This window comes from Sphaerodactylus townsendi, linkage group LG06 (genome assembly GCF_021028975.2).
Source record: "Sphaerodactylus townsendi isolate TG3544 linkage group LG06, MPM_Stown_v2.3, whole genome shotgun sequence".
Taxonomy (NCBI): domain Eukaryota; kingdom Metazoa; phylum Chordata; class Lepidosauria; order Squamata; family Sphaerodactylidae; genus Sphaerodactylus; species Sphaerodactylus townsendi.
In genome coordinates, this window is record NC_059430.1 from 117,876,248 (window position 1) to 117,892,611 (window position 16,364).

General features: G+C 44.0%; 1 protein-coding gene across 1 annotated transcript in view; it reads right to left on the bottom strand.

The window, feature by feature from the left end:
* Window positions 1-14,668, bottom strand: part of ATP4A (ATPase H+/K+ transporting subunit alpha) — a 43,741-nt gene extending 29,073 nt beyond the window's left edge. The window contains exons 1-5 of the mRNA XM_048500545.1: window positions 14,614-14,668; window positions 6,773-6,904; window positions 4,565-4,624; window positions 1,744-1,947; window positions 914-1,027 (exon numbers count right to left, since the gene is read on the bottom strand). Of these exons, the coding sequence (XP_048356502.1) occupies window positions 914-1,027; window positions 1,744-1,947; window positions 4,565-4,624; window positions 6,773-6,904; window positions 14,614-14,625 (522 nt within the window). The 5' untranslated portion in view covers window positions 14,626-14,668. The remainder of the gene's footprint in view (window positions 1-913; window positions 1,028-1,743; window positions 1,948-4,564; window positions 4,625-6,772; window positions 6,905-14,613) is intronic.
* Window positions 14,669-16,364: the final 1,696 nt, after the last annotated feature.

A 16,364-nucleotide genomic window follows, 5' to 3' on the forward strand; every position in this document is an offset into this window, starting at 1 on the left:
AATTGAACATGTCCAAATTCTTTCTTCTAAGCAGGCATTGGGGCTAGACAAGACATTGCAAAAACATGCAAGGAGAAGGGAAGCAGGAACGGTGATGCTAAGCCTTTACCTTTTCACCTGCACTCAAAGTCGATGTTCCTCAATGTGAGAAAATAAACAAGTTGTTTGTGAGGAGTGGGGGCATTTTTGAGCTTGAAGACAGGATTAAGTACCTCCCTTCTCTCCTGGCATTCTGATGGCAGCACCACAGACTGCTTTTTAATTGGAATGGACATATGTCTGCAAAGGGATCCAGTGCATCGCTGTCTGATTTATATTGATTTATATTGATCGCTGTTGGGTTTACATTGTATACTGATTTATATTGATCGCTGTCTGATTTATATTGTATTGTGTACAGTTCTGGGCACCGCAGCTCAGGAGGGATATTGACCGGCTGGAGCGGGTCCAGAGGAGGGCAACCAAAATGGTAAAGGGTCTGGAGTCCATGCCCTATGAAGAGAGGCTTAGGGAGCTGGGGATGTTTAGTCTGGAGAAGCGTAGGTTAAGGGTTGACATGATAGCCATGTTTAAATATTTTAAGAGATGTCATGTCGAAGACATGTTTTCTGCTGCCTCAGAGACTAGGACACGGAGTAATGGATTCAAGGTGAAGGAAAAGAGATCCCACCTAAACATTAGGAAGAACTTCCTGACCATCAGGGCTGTTCGACAGTGGAATTCACTGCCTCGGAGAGTGGTGGAGTCTCCTTCTTTGGGGGTTTTTAAACAAAGGCTGGATCAGCATGTGTCGGGAGTGCTTTGATTGTGTGTTTCTGCATCGCAGGGGGTTGGACTTGATGGCCCTTGTGGCCTCTTCCAACTCTATGATTCTATGATAGCAAAAGGTCTAACCCTTCAGGTATCTCCTTACCTGTGGCACAAGGTTCTTAAAGCTTGCAATGATGTTGGTACTTTTGAATTCCTGATAGTAACCAAAGCAGCCAGTCACAACCACCACAGCAATGAGGGCAACAGCCAAGTACAGCTACGTAGGAGGAGAAAAAAAGGAGAGCTAAGAATTGCTGCCAATATCCTCATGGTCCTAGCAATAGCCTTTCGGAGGCCATTTGTAAACACCAAGGATTGGAAAATATCTGGGACCCGTTCTTCTGGAAAACCTAACCCAGGGATCCTGGGCCTTGTTAAACCAGCGGGCACTTGGGGAACAAGTAGTCGGCATTGCAACAAAATGGCTTCCACAAGGGATGGATCCAGCTACAAAATGGCGGTAGGTTCCAAGCCACACACCATCCCATGATGGAGGCAGGTACTTCTGAATAGGTACTACAATAGTTCCTGGGCTCTTCCTACTCCAGCCAAGTGGAGGAAAGGCAAGACAGTCTTTTTGCCTTGGGAAAGAGATGATATGGGAGAAGCAAGTGGGCACTAGGAAATATAATGGCAGGCACCTTAGTGATACATCAAACATCTAACCTGATGGTCTTGTGTACCTGAGTGAGCTCTGTCAGCTTGCACTAATGGTGGTCCCCGAATGGGGCTTTCAAGCCAACTGAGAAGACAAAGTTGTTTGTCATTGTCTTCCTCTGCAGTCTTCCTTGATACTTCCAAACAAGTATCAACCTTGTTTAGCTTCTGAGATCTGTCAAGATTGGGCTACTATGCTATGCTACCTTCCCTCTCCTGATAGTCTTCATCAATTCTTGTGAATGTTCACTCATTCTGGAATCCGTCCATACTTACGTTATCGGCACTGGTTAGACTCCCTTGTCCACACTCGATGCCAAAGGCAATGAGGCAGATGGCAGCGGCCACCCACATGAGACACTGGAGCCCACCAGCCAGCTGACGAGCAAATTTGACATACTCAGGAGTGCCCTTGGGAGGCTTCAACTCGTTGGGGCCATCACGAAGAAGAACCTCTTCCGCTGTTGCGCTGGTCAGGCCCTGTAAGCAGAGAGAAGGGCTGCCAGTCAGAAATCCCTCCCTTGGTTAGGATTAGGGGAACATCGCGGGGTGGGGCAATCTGGAGAGTTTTGAAGAATCGCTAGAGCATCAGTATGATGTATGACATCCCTTCCTGTCATGTGACGGGAAGTAACATTGTGGCATTGGCTGCAAAGTTAGTTTTGGCCCACAATTTCTCCCTCTGCTGCACGGTACCGGTGCCCCCTTCGGATACTAAGCATGAACATGGTAAAGGGGTACTAGGCATGAGCGTGGCAAAGGGCCTGAAACAGGTGAGCGGGAAAAACACCTTATTTCTTTAAGGGAAGTGTTCATTTAAAAACAACAACTCTTTTCTACTTAGCATGAAAGTAATTAGTGCTGAAAGTAAAAATACAGCAACATTCGGGATTGGTGAGGACATTTATGGATGATCTTGTTGGTTGTGAGGAAATCTTTGCAACACGACCAAAGGGTGGGAGATAAATGTTTTACTAAATAAACACATAACTAAGTATTGATTATCTGTGTATTTCTTTGAGACTGTGCCTGGAAAAGAGACAGCGCCATCTAGTGATGGAGGACTGGTAAGACCTAGCTGTCTGCTTATCTGCCTTTGCTTTCCACCCAAAAAGACATTGAGGAGAGGCAGTGGCTCAGCAGCAGAGCATGCAGAAGGTCGCAGGTTCAATCCTGGGCATTTCCAGTTACCTTTAACTTTTTTTTAACTTGTTAGAATCCATGTGTAAAAGGCCAGGCACATCATGCAACATGATGCCCAGTTTCGGTTTGAAGTCATCATCATCTATATTCCTTTTAAAAGCTTTTAAAAAATGGTGGAATCTTCAGAAAGGCTGCCTTGATTATTCTCATCTTCCTCCAGTCCAGAGTCAATATCCACTTCCAAGTTTTCCATGGTTGAAAGGTGTAATGAAGAGTAATGATCTTTTAAACTAAGTACGTCACCCTAAACTGAGAGCAGCAGTGGCGTAGGAGGTTAAGAGCTCATGTATCTAATCTGGAGGAACCGGGTTTGATTCCCAGCTCTGCCAGCTGAGCTGTGGAGGCTTATCTGGGGAATTCAGATTAGCCTGTACACTCCCACACACATGCTCTCTCAGCCCCACCTACCTCACAGGGTGTTTGTTGTGAGGGGGGAAGGGCAAGGAGATTGTAAGCCCCTTTGAGTCTCCTCACAGGAGAGAAAGGAGGGATATAAATCCAAACTCTTCTTCTCTTCTTCTTATATGATTTGCCACAATGAAAAGGAAACAGGTATTAGGAACCAGGAAATCCTGCATCAGAAGATGCACGGCACATTAAGGTGACTGAAAATTCGATCCATAATAGCATTCAGATTCCAAGCCTGATAAAGGAGACTTCAGGAGTCTGATCCCCTAAACTGTTTTGTGACAAATTGGAAGCCTTAAATGAATCTAGTGGCGCAGCTCCTGTTCCAGGGGCAGGAAAATTTTAAAAAAGAAAAGAAAGGGACTGGGGAAAGGTGAAGACGGGGCAGGAGGGGAGGGGAAGTCATTAAAAGTCCAAAAGTCCAGGACACCGTCCCTCAGCTTCACTATGGCCCCATCTCCTCCTCAGGAAGGCCACGCGACATTCCTAGTTACAAGGGTCGGGCAGTGGTGGGATCCAAAATTTTAGAAACAGGTTCCCATGGTGGTGGGATTTAAACAGTGGCGTAGCGCCAATGGGGCTGGACGGGGCACGACAGGGGCGTGGCCAAGCATTCCGGGGGCGGGGCATTAACAATTTCTCTGTTACTGTAAAAAACTCTTACTGTAAAAAAAAGTTCCTAATTTCCAGCTGGTATCTTTCTGTCCATAATTTAAACTCATTATAGCAAGTCCTATCGTCTACTGCCAACAGAAACAACTACTTCTCCTCTAATTGACTGCCTGTCAAATACTTAATACTTTCAAATACTTAATTTTGTTTCTAGAAATCAAAAGAAGGATACTTTCCTTAAACAAGAAACTTTACCATATTTCTAAAACATGTTTTTATTTTTTATTTTTTTTATTTTCAAAAAAGTTTATTAAAGTTTACAACATTACAAAAAGAAAACATGCAATACTTGTCAGTTAAAACTTTTACATAGAATTGATTTAAAAAGAGAAAAGAAAACTTTCCCAGTATGTTGTTCCCTATTCAAGGGTTGTCGTCTCTAAAGTATACAGTTTCTTCAATTAACTTAGGTTAGACTTCACCAATCGTTCTACTGTTCGTTAAATGGATTTGCACTAAATTATCACTAGCCTTCTGTATGGTACAGCATGTTTTTAAAACAGCCCAACAGGGAGAATTATCCCGTTTTCTACCTTCGCTAACCAGCCACATAGGAAACAACAGGACTTTATGATTTTTGGACCTAATGGAATTTCTAACAGAAAAGCAGACCCAATTAGTAACCCCCTCTCGGCACACACAAATAATTAGTAACCCCCTCTTGGGAACTGGTGAGAACCTGCTGGATCCCACCTCTGGGGTCCGGTAAAAGGCTGAGAAAGAACCGAGACTTTCAGGACCTTCTGCCAGTAAATAAGATTGACTCTGGACAGATTCAGGATCAAGCAGTGTCATGAATTTATGTGAGCCTCACCTTGGTGGTACTGGTCCGATACTTCATCTCCAGTTCTTCCACAGACAACTCATGATCATCCTAAAAGACAGAATGAGGCTCTGCTAAAACGAGAACTGATAGAGGAAAGTGAGAACTTTTATCAGTAATGATGCTAAAGGTTTACTTTTATTGAAATGCTTAAAAATATTTGTAGAGTTAATATTTGGAAGAAACTGGGAGTCCCTGTAGAATAAGTACTTGGTATTTGGGTGAATTTTTTGTCTTCGTGAGTTTTTGATGTCAGAAAGATTTTGAAGTCCAGATACATTTTTTAATTTGGAAAAAAAAGACAGAATGAAGCATTACGATGAATAAGTGACTTCAGAGGAAAGATACTTATGTGTGACACCTCTGGACCCTTAAGTTTTTTCTCCAGTTGAGAAGCATTATAGGCCCTTTCCACACGACCAAAATAAAACATTTTGAGGCAGGAAGTGAAACGTTTCCTCCATGGAGTTCCACATGGTTCCGCCCTCAAACATTTTATTTTCAGTCTGAAAATGTCTTATTTGCATCTTTAGCTATTATTTTTTGAAAACTGCTTTGCTTTAGTGATTCTTTCTTTAAAAAATGGTTTCACTTGATGTGCGGATTGCTTTAAAATGTTTCCCGTGCTGTTCTGCAGTCCTTGGATTTTCCCCTCAGTGCCATTTTCTGAGCGTGCTTTTGTCAGCATGCCTGTTTATTTTCACCTTTTTGAAATATTGCAAGGGGCAAATCTTTGAAGCCTCATGGAGGAGCAGCAGTGGCGTAGGAGGTTAAGAGCTCGTGTATCTAATCTGGAGGAACCGGGTTTGATTCCCAGCTCTGCCGCCTGAGCTGTGGAGGCTTATCTGGGGAATTCAGATTAGCCTGTACACTCCCACACACGCCAGCTGGGTGACCTTGGGTGAGTCACAGCTTCTCGGAGCTCTCTCAGCCCCACCTACCTCACAGGGTGCTTATTGTGAGGGGGGAAGGGCAAGGAGATTGTAAGCCCCTTTGAGTCTCCTGCAGGAGAGAAAGGGGGGATATAAATCCAAACTCTTCTTCTTCTTCTTCTATGAGAATTGCAGCATAAGGCTTTGAAGCAATGTAGCATCAAACTCACGAGAATGTTTTTAAAGAAGAATCACAAAATGGCAATCAGGAATTGTTATGAGGGAGTGAGTGTGGACAAACTGTGTGTGTGTGTATGTGGGGGGGGGGAATAGAAAACAATTTGCAAACATTTTGTGGGATCTGTGCAGGAATGGCCATAGACTCTACAGCTGTGTACTGACACAGAAAACTAGCTGCAGAACTGAGCTCGGATAAAGCCATCCCTACCAGCTTCTAATAGAAAGTAGCTGCACACATGGCCCACTGACAGCACAAAACAACTTCCTCAGCACAAAACAACTTCTCTTTCAAAAACATGGAGCAGACGTTTCATCTGATAAATTTAGAAGTTTACATGGAACTTTTGGAACCTCCACCCACTAGGTTTGGAAGCCTCCAGGTGGGGCTTGCAGATCTCATGGAATTACAAACGATTTCCAAACTACAGAGATCAGGAGAAAATGGCAGCTTTGACAGATGGTATATAATACCACTGAGGTCTCTCCCTTCACCAAACCCTGCCCTCCACTGGCTCCACCCCTTAAATCTCCAGGAACTACCCAACCTGCAGTTGGCAAATGTACCACTCTCTGCTTTTTCCATGCAAAGTAACTGCATGCGATTTCAGGAGGGGCAGGACAGGACTGGTCAACTCTTTCCTCAAGGGTCACTTGGCTTATCCAAAATTGTTCCTGCCCAAGCTGTAGGAGAAAATATGCAGGAACCTTGTATTTTGGAATGGGGGGGGGGGGAGTAGGAAAGAACAAATAACCAGCTGGGAAAGGGTTAAGCACCCGACTCTTCACTGATCAAGCCATGGAGCAAAACAGCGACATGATTTGGCCTATAGCCCAACCTTGTGGTGTTTTTTGAAGATAGACTGGGATGCAATCATACACAACTTGTGGCTGCCTTGGGAGAAGGACACGGCACAAATGGAAGAAATGCCCAATCAGCACCCATATTCGTGAGGTAGATAAATGAGAAAAATGCAGAGGTAGGATGGGTGATGCAAATCAGTGTGCTGTCCCCTATTGCATCTCTGGTGGAGAACCTCCACAAAAATAACCATTCCTTCCAAAATGTCTGAATCGGGCCCCGACCTACCACGTCCACCTCTTTCTTCATGCTCTCCAGCTTCTCTTTCTTCTTCTCCCCTTTCTTTTTCTTCTTGATCTTTACTTCCATTTCTCCACCAGACTCCTTTTCCATCTCTACAGAGTACATCTCGTATTTGTCCTGAAGCAGAAAAAAAGGAAATGAAGGCTGCAAAGTTGAATCTGTTCCTCAGTGTGGTTTGATAGTGATATGAACAAATAGTTTGTAATGTTTTAAGCCATTGTATTTAATCATATAAGTTATATAAGTGTAATTCACTGGGCACTAAGCACTTCAGAAACTTACTTTCGTTGAAAGAAACGAAACTCATAAAGCAGCCTGAACAGGGCCCCACCAAGGAGATAAGGAATTAGCAGAAGCTCACAAATACAGATAACAGTAAAGTAGAAACTTAGTTGTTATGGAAACCTTTGCGTAAAATGTTTTTAACTTAAGTTGCACCAAATATGGGATTAAAAGGTATGGTAAAAGGTGAGATGAAATGACTGGGTCTGTACGTCTTCTTGACTCAAACCAATAGTCAGAAGACAAGGAGGGATGTTTGTAAGAGGGTATAAATTATGTTACACAAGCAACAGCCCCTTTGAACCTCCTCCCTGTTGCTAACAGAGGAGAGTTCCCTCTTCTGCGCAGAATTGAAACAATAAACTCTGAACACTGAAGAAGCTTATGGATGGTTATTTGTGAGTAACCGGACAGAGCCTTAGCTCTGAGAACAGGGCCCTGCCCTGTGCCTAACAATAGCTATGACTTTAATTACAGCTGCAGGCACTTTGCATATATATATGCAGCCTATATATATATATATATTTATTTCTTCAATTTTTATGCTCAGAGTTAATTTTTTTTGGTGGATCCCTATTTTCTTGGGCTGTACTGTAGCAAGCAGTATGCATTCTGGGCACTGGCGAAATTTTTTTTTCTCTGTCAACATTTTCCACCCCGTGCATAATTTTATAGACTTCAATCATATCCCCCCCTTAGACGTCTCCTCTCCAAACTTAAGAGTCCCAAATGCTTCAGCCTCTCCTCATAAGGAAGGTGCTCCAAAGCAACTAATTACAGCTTGTAAAAGCAACAATCTTTGTGTTTCTCACATGCATACTGATGCTTATGTAAGTAACACTTCTTGGTATATGTAAAAGCAACATTCTACCATTTCTTACATCCCACACTAAGCTAATTGATTTCAATTCGCTTAGACTGGAATAGGAGTGCCCTGGAAATGTCTTTGGAAATGGATTTTTAAAATGGCCTTTTTCACAGACAGGGAAAAATGTCTCAACTTGAAGCCTCCACTTCTTTTAGGAGATGCTTGAGAATTTCAGGGATAAGAACATAAGAACATAAGAACAAGCCAGCTGGATCAGACCAGAGTCCATCTAGTCCAGCTCTCTGCTACTCGCAGTGGCCCACCAAGTGCCTTTGGGAGCTCACGTGCAGGATGTGAAGGCAATGGCCTTCTGCTGCTGCTGCTCCTGAGCACCTGGTCTGTTAAGGCATTTGCAATCTCAGATCAAGGAGGATCAAGATTGGTAGCCATAGATCGACTTCTCCTCCATCAATCTGTCCTAGCCCTTTTTAAAGCTATCCAGGTTAGTGGCCATCACCACCTCCTGTGGCAGCATATTCCAAACACCAATCACATGTTGCGTGAAGAAGTGTTTCCTTTTATTAGTCCTAATTCTTCCCCCCAGCATTTTCAATGTATGCCCCCTGGTTCTAGTATTGTGAGAAAGAGAGAGAAATTTCTCTCTGTCAACATTTTAACAGATGGTTTAACAGATGGTTTAATAGAGCCTGTATGTTTGGTATGGATTTGTTTTTCAACAAAAGTTCTCTAGAAGACTTCAGTCTTGACCTTTAGAAGACAGCCGAAGACCATCTTATTCAGTCATGATGCCCTCTGATTAGTTCTTCTGCCTAATGGCAGTTTTAAAGTATTGATTTTAACTAGTGGTTTTTATATATTTGTGTATTTTATTGTTGTTGACATTGTAAGCCATCTTCCGTTCGTATAAGGCAGAAAGATGGCTAACAAAAGGCCTTTGATTCATTGATTGATAGATAGATAAAAGCATATCAACTAGTATAACCAGAAATCTGATTTTGTCCTTGGGTATGCAAAGGTGGAACCAGATAGGATACTGCAAGATAGGGACAGACCTCCCATGTATTTTTAATTCCTAAGTAGCTGTTACTGGGTCTTCTGATTTGCAGCTGCAGCACTGGCAGGAGAAGGGTTAATACTGTCTCTTCCCTGACCTTCATGCCATTTTCCCAACCTCAGATGGCCTCTGCAGTCATTTTTTGCCCCATCGGGAAAGATATACACTCAATATGCAAGCAGCCAATAGACCTTTACCTCTGAGATGCAAGACAAGTCGCCAAAATGTAGGCAATCAATGTAAGAGAAACAGTATAACGCTATAAATCATGCAATAAAACATTCTAATGCATCCCAAACACTAAAACTACAGCCTTTTATAATGGTTAATAGTGTCAGACTACTGTCTGAAAGAAACAGATTTTAATTCCTACTCCTGCCATGCAAACTCTTACGCCAGGTATCCAAAGAAGGTTGACAAACGGCCTAGTATGAGTCAGAATGCCAGTGGTCTGGACAAGATAAACTAGCAGAACGTTAATACAAATCATACCAAAAAAAATCAATTTAAATCAAATGCATTTCAGCCGCAAGACCTTCCTCAGTGTTGCAAATTCTTCCTCAGGGACACAAATTCACCATAAAAGTATTTAAAATATCAAGTACAACATCCATCATCATTTTTCAGACTGTTGTTGTCCAAGTAGCTCTGTAAAGGCAAAGTCACCGTGAATCGTGGCTCTATGGTATGTATATCCACAATCAGGAGGCAAACTTTTGTTTTAAAAACTTTTCTGTTGTAGTGTGTATTATAAGAATTTGTACCACTGAGGAAGGTCTTGTGACTGAAACATGTTTTGGTTTAATGGATTTTAAGCATTATTTGCATTACGTTAAAGTTCTGCTAGTTTATCTTATGTAATCCATTGATATTCAAACTGTTGTGAGGCTGTTTGTCCACCTTCTCGGGACACCTGGTTTTTCTTCCCCTTTCTGTTTTGGTTTGACCTTGGACCAGACACAATCTCAAGGGCAGGGTTGCTGTGAGGATAAAATGGAAGAGAAGAAGAAGAGTGTGGATTGATACCCCTCTTTTCTCAACTGTAAGAAGTCTCAAAGCATCTTACGAATTTTTCCCTTCCTTCCTTCCCCTTCTCTCCACAACAGACATCTTCTGAGGTAGGTGGGGCTGAGAGAGTTCAGAGAGAACTGGGACTAGCCCAAGGTCACCCAGCAGACTTCATGTGCAGGGGTGGAGAAACAAATATGGTTCACCAGATAAGAATCAGCCACTCACCAAGAGGAATGGGGAATCAAACCTGGTGCTCCAGATTAGACCCCACTGCTCTTAACCACTGTACCACTCTGGAGAATAGGAATGTGGTATAGATGCTCTGGGTCTCCATTGGAGGAAACGATGGGGTATAAATGAATAAAATAAATAAATAACCCTCCAAGTCAGGCGTGGTGCTCTCCTGAAATGACAACTGATCTGTCCAGACTAGAGATCTGTTCTCTGACTGCTTTGGATGGTGGACTCTATAGTGTTATGCCCGACTTTTAAAAATGCGTACCGTAAAAGTATTTAAAATACAAAGCTCACCAGCAAGGTATAGTGGTTAAGAGGAGTGGACTCTAATCTGGAGAACCAGGTTTGATTCCCCACTCCTCCACATGAGCAGTGGATTCTTAATTGGTGAACCAGATTGGTTTCTCCACTCCTATGTTCCTGCTTGGATGACCTTGAGAGCCAGCATGGTGTAGTGATTAAGAGTGGTAGACTCTTGTCTGGAGAACTGGGTTTGATTCCCCACTCCTCCACCTGAGCAGTGGACTCTTAAGAAGAAGAAGAGGAGGGGTTTGGATTTATATCCCCCCTTTCTCTCTTGTAGGAGACTCAAAGGGGCTTACAATCTCCTTGCCCTTCCCCCCTCACAACAAACACCCTGTGAGGTAGGTGGGGCTGAGAGAGCTCCGAGAAGCTGTGACTAGCCCAAGGTCACCCAGCTGGCATGTGTGGGAATGTACAGGCTAATCTGAATTCCCCAGATAAGCCTCCACAGCTCAGGTGGCAGAGCTGGAAATCAAACCTGGTTCCTCCAGATTAGATACACGAGCTCTTAACCTCCTACGCCACTGCTGCTCCTGGTGAACTAGATCTGGTGAACTAGATTTGTTTCCCCACTCCTACCTATGAAGCCCACTGATGACCTTGGGCTAGTTTTTGGAACTCTCCCTGCCCCACCTATTTCACAAAGTGCCTGTTGTAGGGCGAGGAAGGGAAATACGTTTTTAAGCTGCCTTGAGTCTCCTTACAGGAGAAGAAGACAGGGTATAAAATCAAATTCTTCTTCTTCACTGAGGTCCATTCCCAGGAATCTCCAGGAATTTCCCAACCTGGAATTGTCAACTCTGTTCCTGAACAGTTCTGTTTCTTGGACATATTCTATGGAAAGGTAAAACCAGCATAGTGTGTTGGTGAAGAACAGGTGGATTCTAATCTGGAAAACCTTGTTTGATTCCCCACTCCTCCACTTGAGTGGCGGTGGCTTATCTGGTGATCCAGATGCATTTCTGCACTCCTACATTCCTGCTGGGTGACCTTGGACTGGTCATATTTCTTTGGAACTCTCTCAGCCCTACCTACCTCACAAGGTGTCTGTTGTATGTGTCAGGCCCAAGCCTGTCAGTGCCCAGATGTCTTGCTGTGTAAGAATTGCAAATGTTTTCCTGTAACTGCTTTTCTGTTTCCCTCTTCCCTTCCTGGCAACTCCCTGGTGCCAGCTTGCCTGCAAGAAGGTGTGAACGGTTCTCAGGTTCTTTGAAGCTCTGTAGTGCAAATGTTGTAGAATTTGTGAGGCACATTTGGTGTGGGACAAAGCGGGGGGGTTGAAGGATATAATCTCTGGATCTAAGATGGAGATCTTAGATTCAGCTTTAGGACTTTCCTACGGTCTTTGTTATTTCCACGTTCGAGAGCCTGACAGTAGGGAGAGGAAGGGAAAGGAGCTTGTAAGCCACCTTGAATTTCCTTACAGGAAAGAAAGGTGGGGTATAAATCCAAACTCTTCTTCTTCTTCTAAAACTATGGGAGCCTTTCTCACCTATTTCCCTAGCAGGAAACATAGCACCTCAGAAGACGTTTAAGATTGCCAGGTTGCCAGGTGACAGGCGACAACTATATTGTCACGTAAAGCCCCTACATGATTTCATCTGACACCTTGTGTCTTTTTTCCTTGATGGTTTGATAGCAGGTTGCTGGGTGTAGCCGTATTTTTCTTTCTCTTTCTGGGTTTTACACAGGGAGGAAAGAGTTAGTTCTCCTCCCCTGAGTAGCACCTCTCATCTGAATCAGGATAAACCCACACCCCACACGCACACTGAACTGATATTTAGCAACGAAAAATGCACCTGGTGATCTGTTCTGGTTTAACCTTCATAAGTCCTAGTCTCCACAAAGTCTGCACTTGGCCAAACATACGAAGTTTCACTCTTAGATTACAATTTGGATGACCGCCAGTCTTACAGCTGCCAGAAGAGGGAAGAAGGGCAATCTTTTCCAACTCCCCCCCACCCCCACGGCTTTGTTCCAATTACTTCTGACCCCACCCCCACATAGATTTGTATGCAAAATTATGAACACCTCCATTCTTTTCTCTCTCCCTTCTGCCCTTTCTGTGTTTCTCATGTACACAATGACACAATTGTTTTAGAAGGGCTGGCTAAATGTTAGACCTTCCATGAAGCACAGATGATATACATTTGTAAGATTCAAGAAATAAGCAAAACACTCATTTTCTCAGTCACTGAAATCTCCGCCACGGGAATATTGGGAGAGCATCTGGCACAACATTGCCAGAACTGGTGTGTGCGTTGTGCCACCAAGTTGCTTCTGACAAATGGCCATTCCATGGATTAATGACCTCCAAACTGTCCTATTGTTGACAGCCTCGCCATAACTGGTCCTGGATTCAAATTCCCCCTCCACCAGGAACTTCCTGGGCCATCACAACGAAAGAAAGAAAATCTGCCTCTAGAAACAACCGATCAATTCTGGGACAGGGTGGTCATGAAGATGAAATGGGGAAAGGGGAACCATCCTGAGCTGTCTAGAAAAGAGGGTGGGCTAAAAGTGTAGCAGACGAATTAATAATATTCATGCATGCTCACAAATAGCCTGAGAAGACATACAAAAATGCCTTTTATTGAAATGGACTCTTGGTCTATTATGGTGACAATTGTCTACTTAGGCTGGAAGAAGCTGTCCAGGACTTCTGACTGAAGTCTTCCACATCTCTGACAACCTGGTCCTTTCAACAGGAGATGCCAGGGATCCAACCTGTGACCAGATGCTCTATAACTGAGCCACAACCGCACCAGAGAGCATCCTGAAAGATTTTAAGGGACTTGCATGCAATTACTCCTTTTTTCTCGCTGCTTAAAAATAAAAATAAAAATACAGACACACACATGGTCAAGCTGAGTAATATGCATCTCAACCGGCTTTTGAGACTCCTCTTGAACGAACTACCCAACAAAAAGGGAGCAATCCACAGCAGGTCTACTCAGAAGCAAGTACCATTTCCCCAAAGGGGCTTACTCCCAGGAAAATGTCCTTGGGATCCCAGCTATCATCCATGACAGTCTCAGAGGTTTCATCCACACATCTCTGGGTGCTGTGTTGTTGCTGGTGTTTCTCCAACCGGAGGGGTCTTGCCCATACAAGACAATCCAGTGGCCAAGAATTGCTAATGTGAACTGATTTACACCACAGCCAAAGATGTGGGGATGGAGCATCCAAAGAACATCTTGCACCAGGCATAAAAACGGTCTACGTTCAGAGCACCAGGTCTATAGGCAGTGGTGGGATCCAAAAATTTTAGTAACAGGTTCCCATGGTGGTGGGATTCAAACAGTGGCGTAGCGCCAATGGGGCTAGGCGGGGCACGACGGGGGCGTGGCCAGGCATTCTGGGGGCGGGGCATTAATAATTTCTCTGTTACTGTAAAAAACTCTTACTGTAAAAAAAAGTTCCTAATTTCCAGCTGGTATCTTTCTGTCCATAATTCAAACTCATTATAGCAAGTTCTATCGTCTACTGCCAACAGAACATAAGAACATAAGAAGAACATAAGAACTAGCCTGCTGGATCAAACCAGAGTCCATCTAGTCCAGCATTCTGCTCCTCGCAGTGGCCCACCAGGTGCCTTTGGGAGCTCACATGCAGGATGTGAAGCAATGGTCTTCTGCTGCTGCTGCTGCTCCTGAGCACCTGGTCTGCTAAGGCATTTGCAATCTGAGATCAAGGAGGATCAAGATTGGTAGCCATAGATCGACTTCTCCTCCATAAATCTGTCCAACTACTTCTCCTCTAATTGACTGCCTGTCAAATACTTGATACTTTCAAATACTTAATTTTGTTTCTAGAAATCAAAAGAAGGATACTTTCCTTAAACAAGGAACTTGACCATATTTCTAAAACATGTTTTTAAAACAGCCCAACAGGGAGAATTATCCCGTTTTCTGCCTCCGCTAACCAGCCACATAGGAAACAACAGGACTTTATGATTTTTGGACCTAATGGAATTTCTAACGGAAAAGCAGACCCAATTAGTAACCCCCTCTCGGCACACACAAATAATTAGTAACCCACTCTCGAGAACTGGCGAGAACCGCTGGATCCCACCTCTGTCTGTAGGCATGAAAACACAAGAATCCTTACCGCCTTCCCCATCTTGACCAGCGGATCTCAACGGTGTAGCTGATGCAGACACCACACCACACAGTAAACAGCGTTCTCGTTCTGCTGCCCCCTTTTATAAATTCCTGCAGGTGCCACCCTCCTCTGGGGCTGGCAGGTGGTTCCCAAAGGCCGTTTGGCCCTCTGGCCTGCTTTTATTTTAATCTCACGCCAGGAGGTGACAGTCCTGAAAGGGAAAGAATGAACTGCGTCACTTTGGGATGTCCTTTCCACCCTGCTGGTGCAAACACATCAGACTCAAAGTCCTTGAAGGTGAGAGAAGGACAAAACGTATGCTTGGTATAAAAGGACACGCAGGTGCCGCTTGAGGCAAGGCTATAAGGAAGCAAGAAGAGAAGAAGGGAAGAGTTTGGATTTATACCCCGCTTTTCTGAACGGTAAGGAGTCTCAAAGCAGCTGACAAACTCCTTCCCTTCCTCTCCCTACAGCAGACACCTTGTGAGATAGATGGGGCTGATAGTTCTGAGAAGAAGAAGAAGAAGAAGAAGAAGAAGAAGAAGAAGAAGAAGAAGAAGAAGAAGAAGAAGAAGAAGAAGAAGAAGAAGAAGAAGAAGAAGAGTTTGGATTTATATCCCCCCTTTCTCTCCTGCAGGAGACTCAAAGGGGCTTACAATCTCCTTGCCCTTCCCCCCTCACAACAAACACCCTGTGAGGTAGATGGGGCTGAGAGAGCTCCGAGAAGCTGTGACTAGCCCAAGGTCACCCAGCTGGTGTGAGTGGGAGTGTACAGGCTAATCTGAATTCCCCAGATAAGCCTCCACAGCTCAGGCGGCCGAGCTGGGAATCAAATCTGGTTCCTCCAGATTAGATACATGAGCTCTTAACCTCCTACGTCACTGCTGCTCACCTGTGATTAGCCCAAAGTCCCACAGCAGGCTTCATGGGGAGGCGTGGAGAATTGAATCTGATTCTCCAGATTAGAGTATACCTGCTCATAACCACTATACAACACTGTCCGCTTGGGGAGCTGATAGCCTCAGGACCAAAATTGTTATTAATTTTTTTTATCCTGTCCATTCTCCAAGGAGCTCAAGATGGTGTTCTTTCTTGGATTTATCCTCAAAACAACACTATGAAGTAGGCAAATGTTACCTCCTCAGATAGCTGGGTAGGGTTGCCCCATGTCTGTTCCTAGTGGACTTTCCACCTACTAATTCACTAACTTACCAATGATGATCACTGCAAGAGTAGATAGTATGTGTTTGTGAGAAATAAATTCAAATTTAGAGGTCAAGGGCAACGCTCAAGGAACCCCTCAATCTCCACAATATTGACCATAAAGATTTGGGGGATTCCTAGAATTTCACCCAGAAGTATAACCACTTCCAGGTTTGGAAAAATCTCCTCCCCATATTCTCCCACTATGACAGTTAGGGGGCCCAGCAACCCTAATACTGGAAGCCTCCCATCTCCACTTTATGATCTTACCAATATGGAAGGCGTTCCATTTTGATAAGGAGGAAACGAGAAAGGAGCACATGCTGGCACTGTGGTGGCACAGCTATTTCACTTCTGATAAAGACTGGAAGTGACACAGCGGATGGTCTAGCATTTTGCAAAAATCTATGGTAAAATGTTTTCCCAAGGATTGCCAGCTGAAAGCCAGCATGGTATAGTGGTTAAGGACAGTGAAATCTAATCTGATGAACTAGGTTTGTTTCCCCACTCTTCTACATGAAGCCTGCTGGGTGACCTTGGGCTAGTCACAGTTC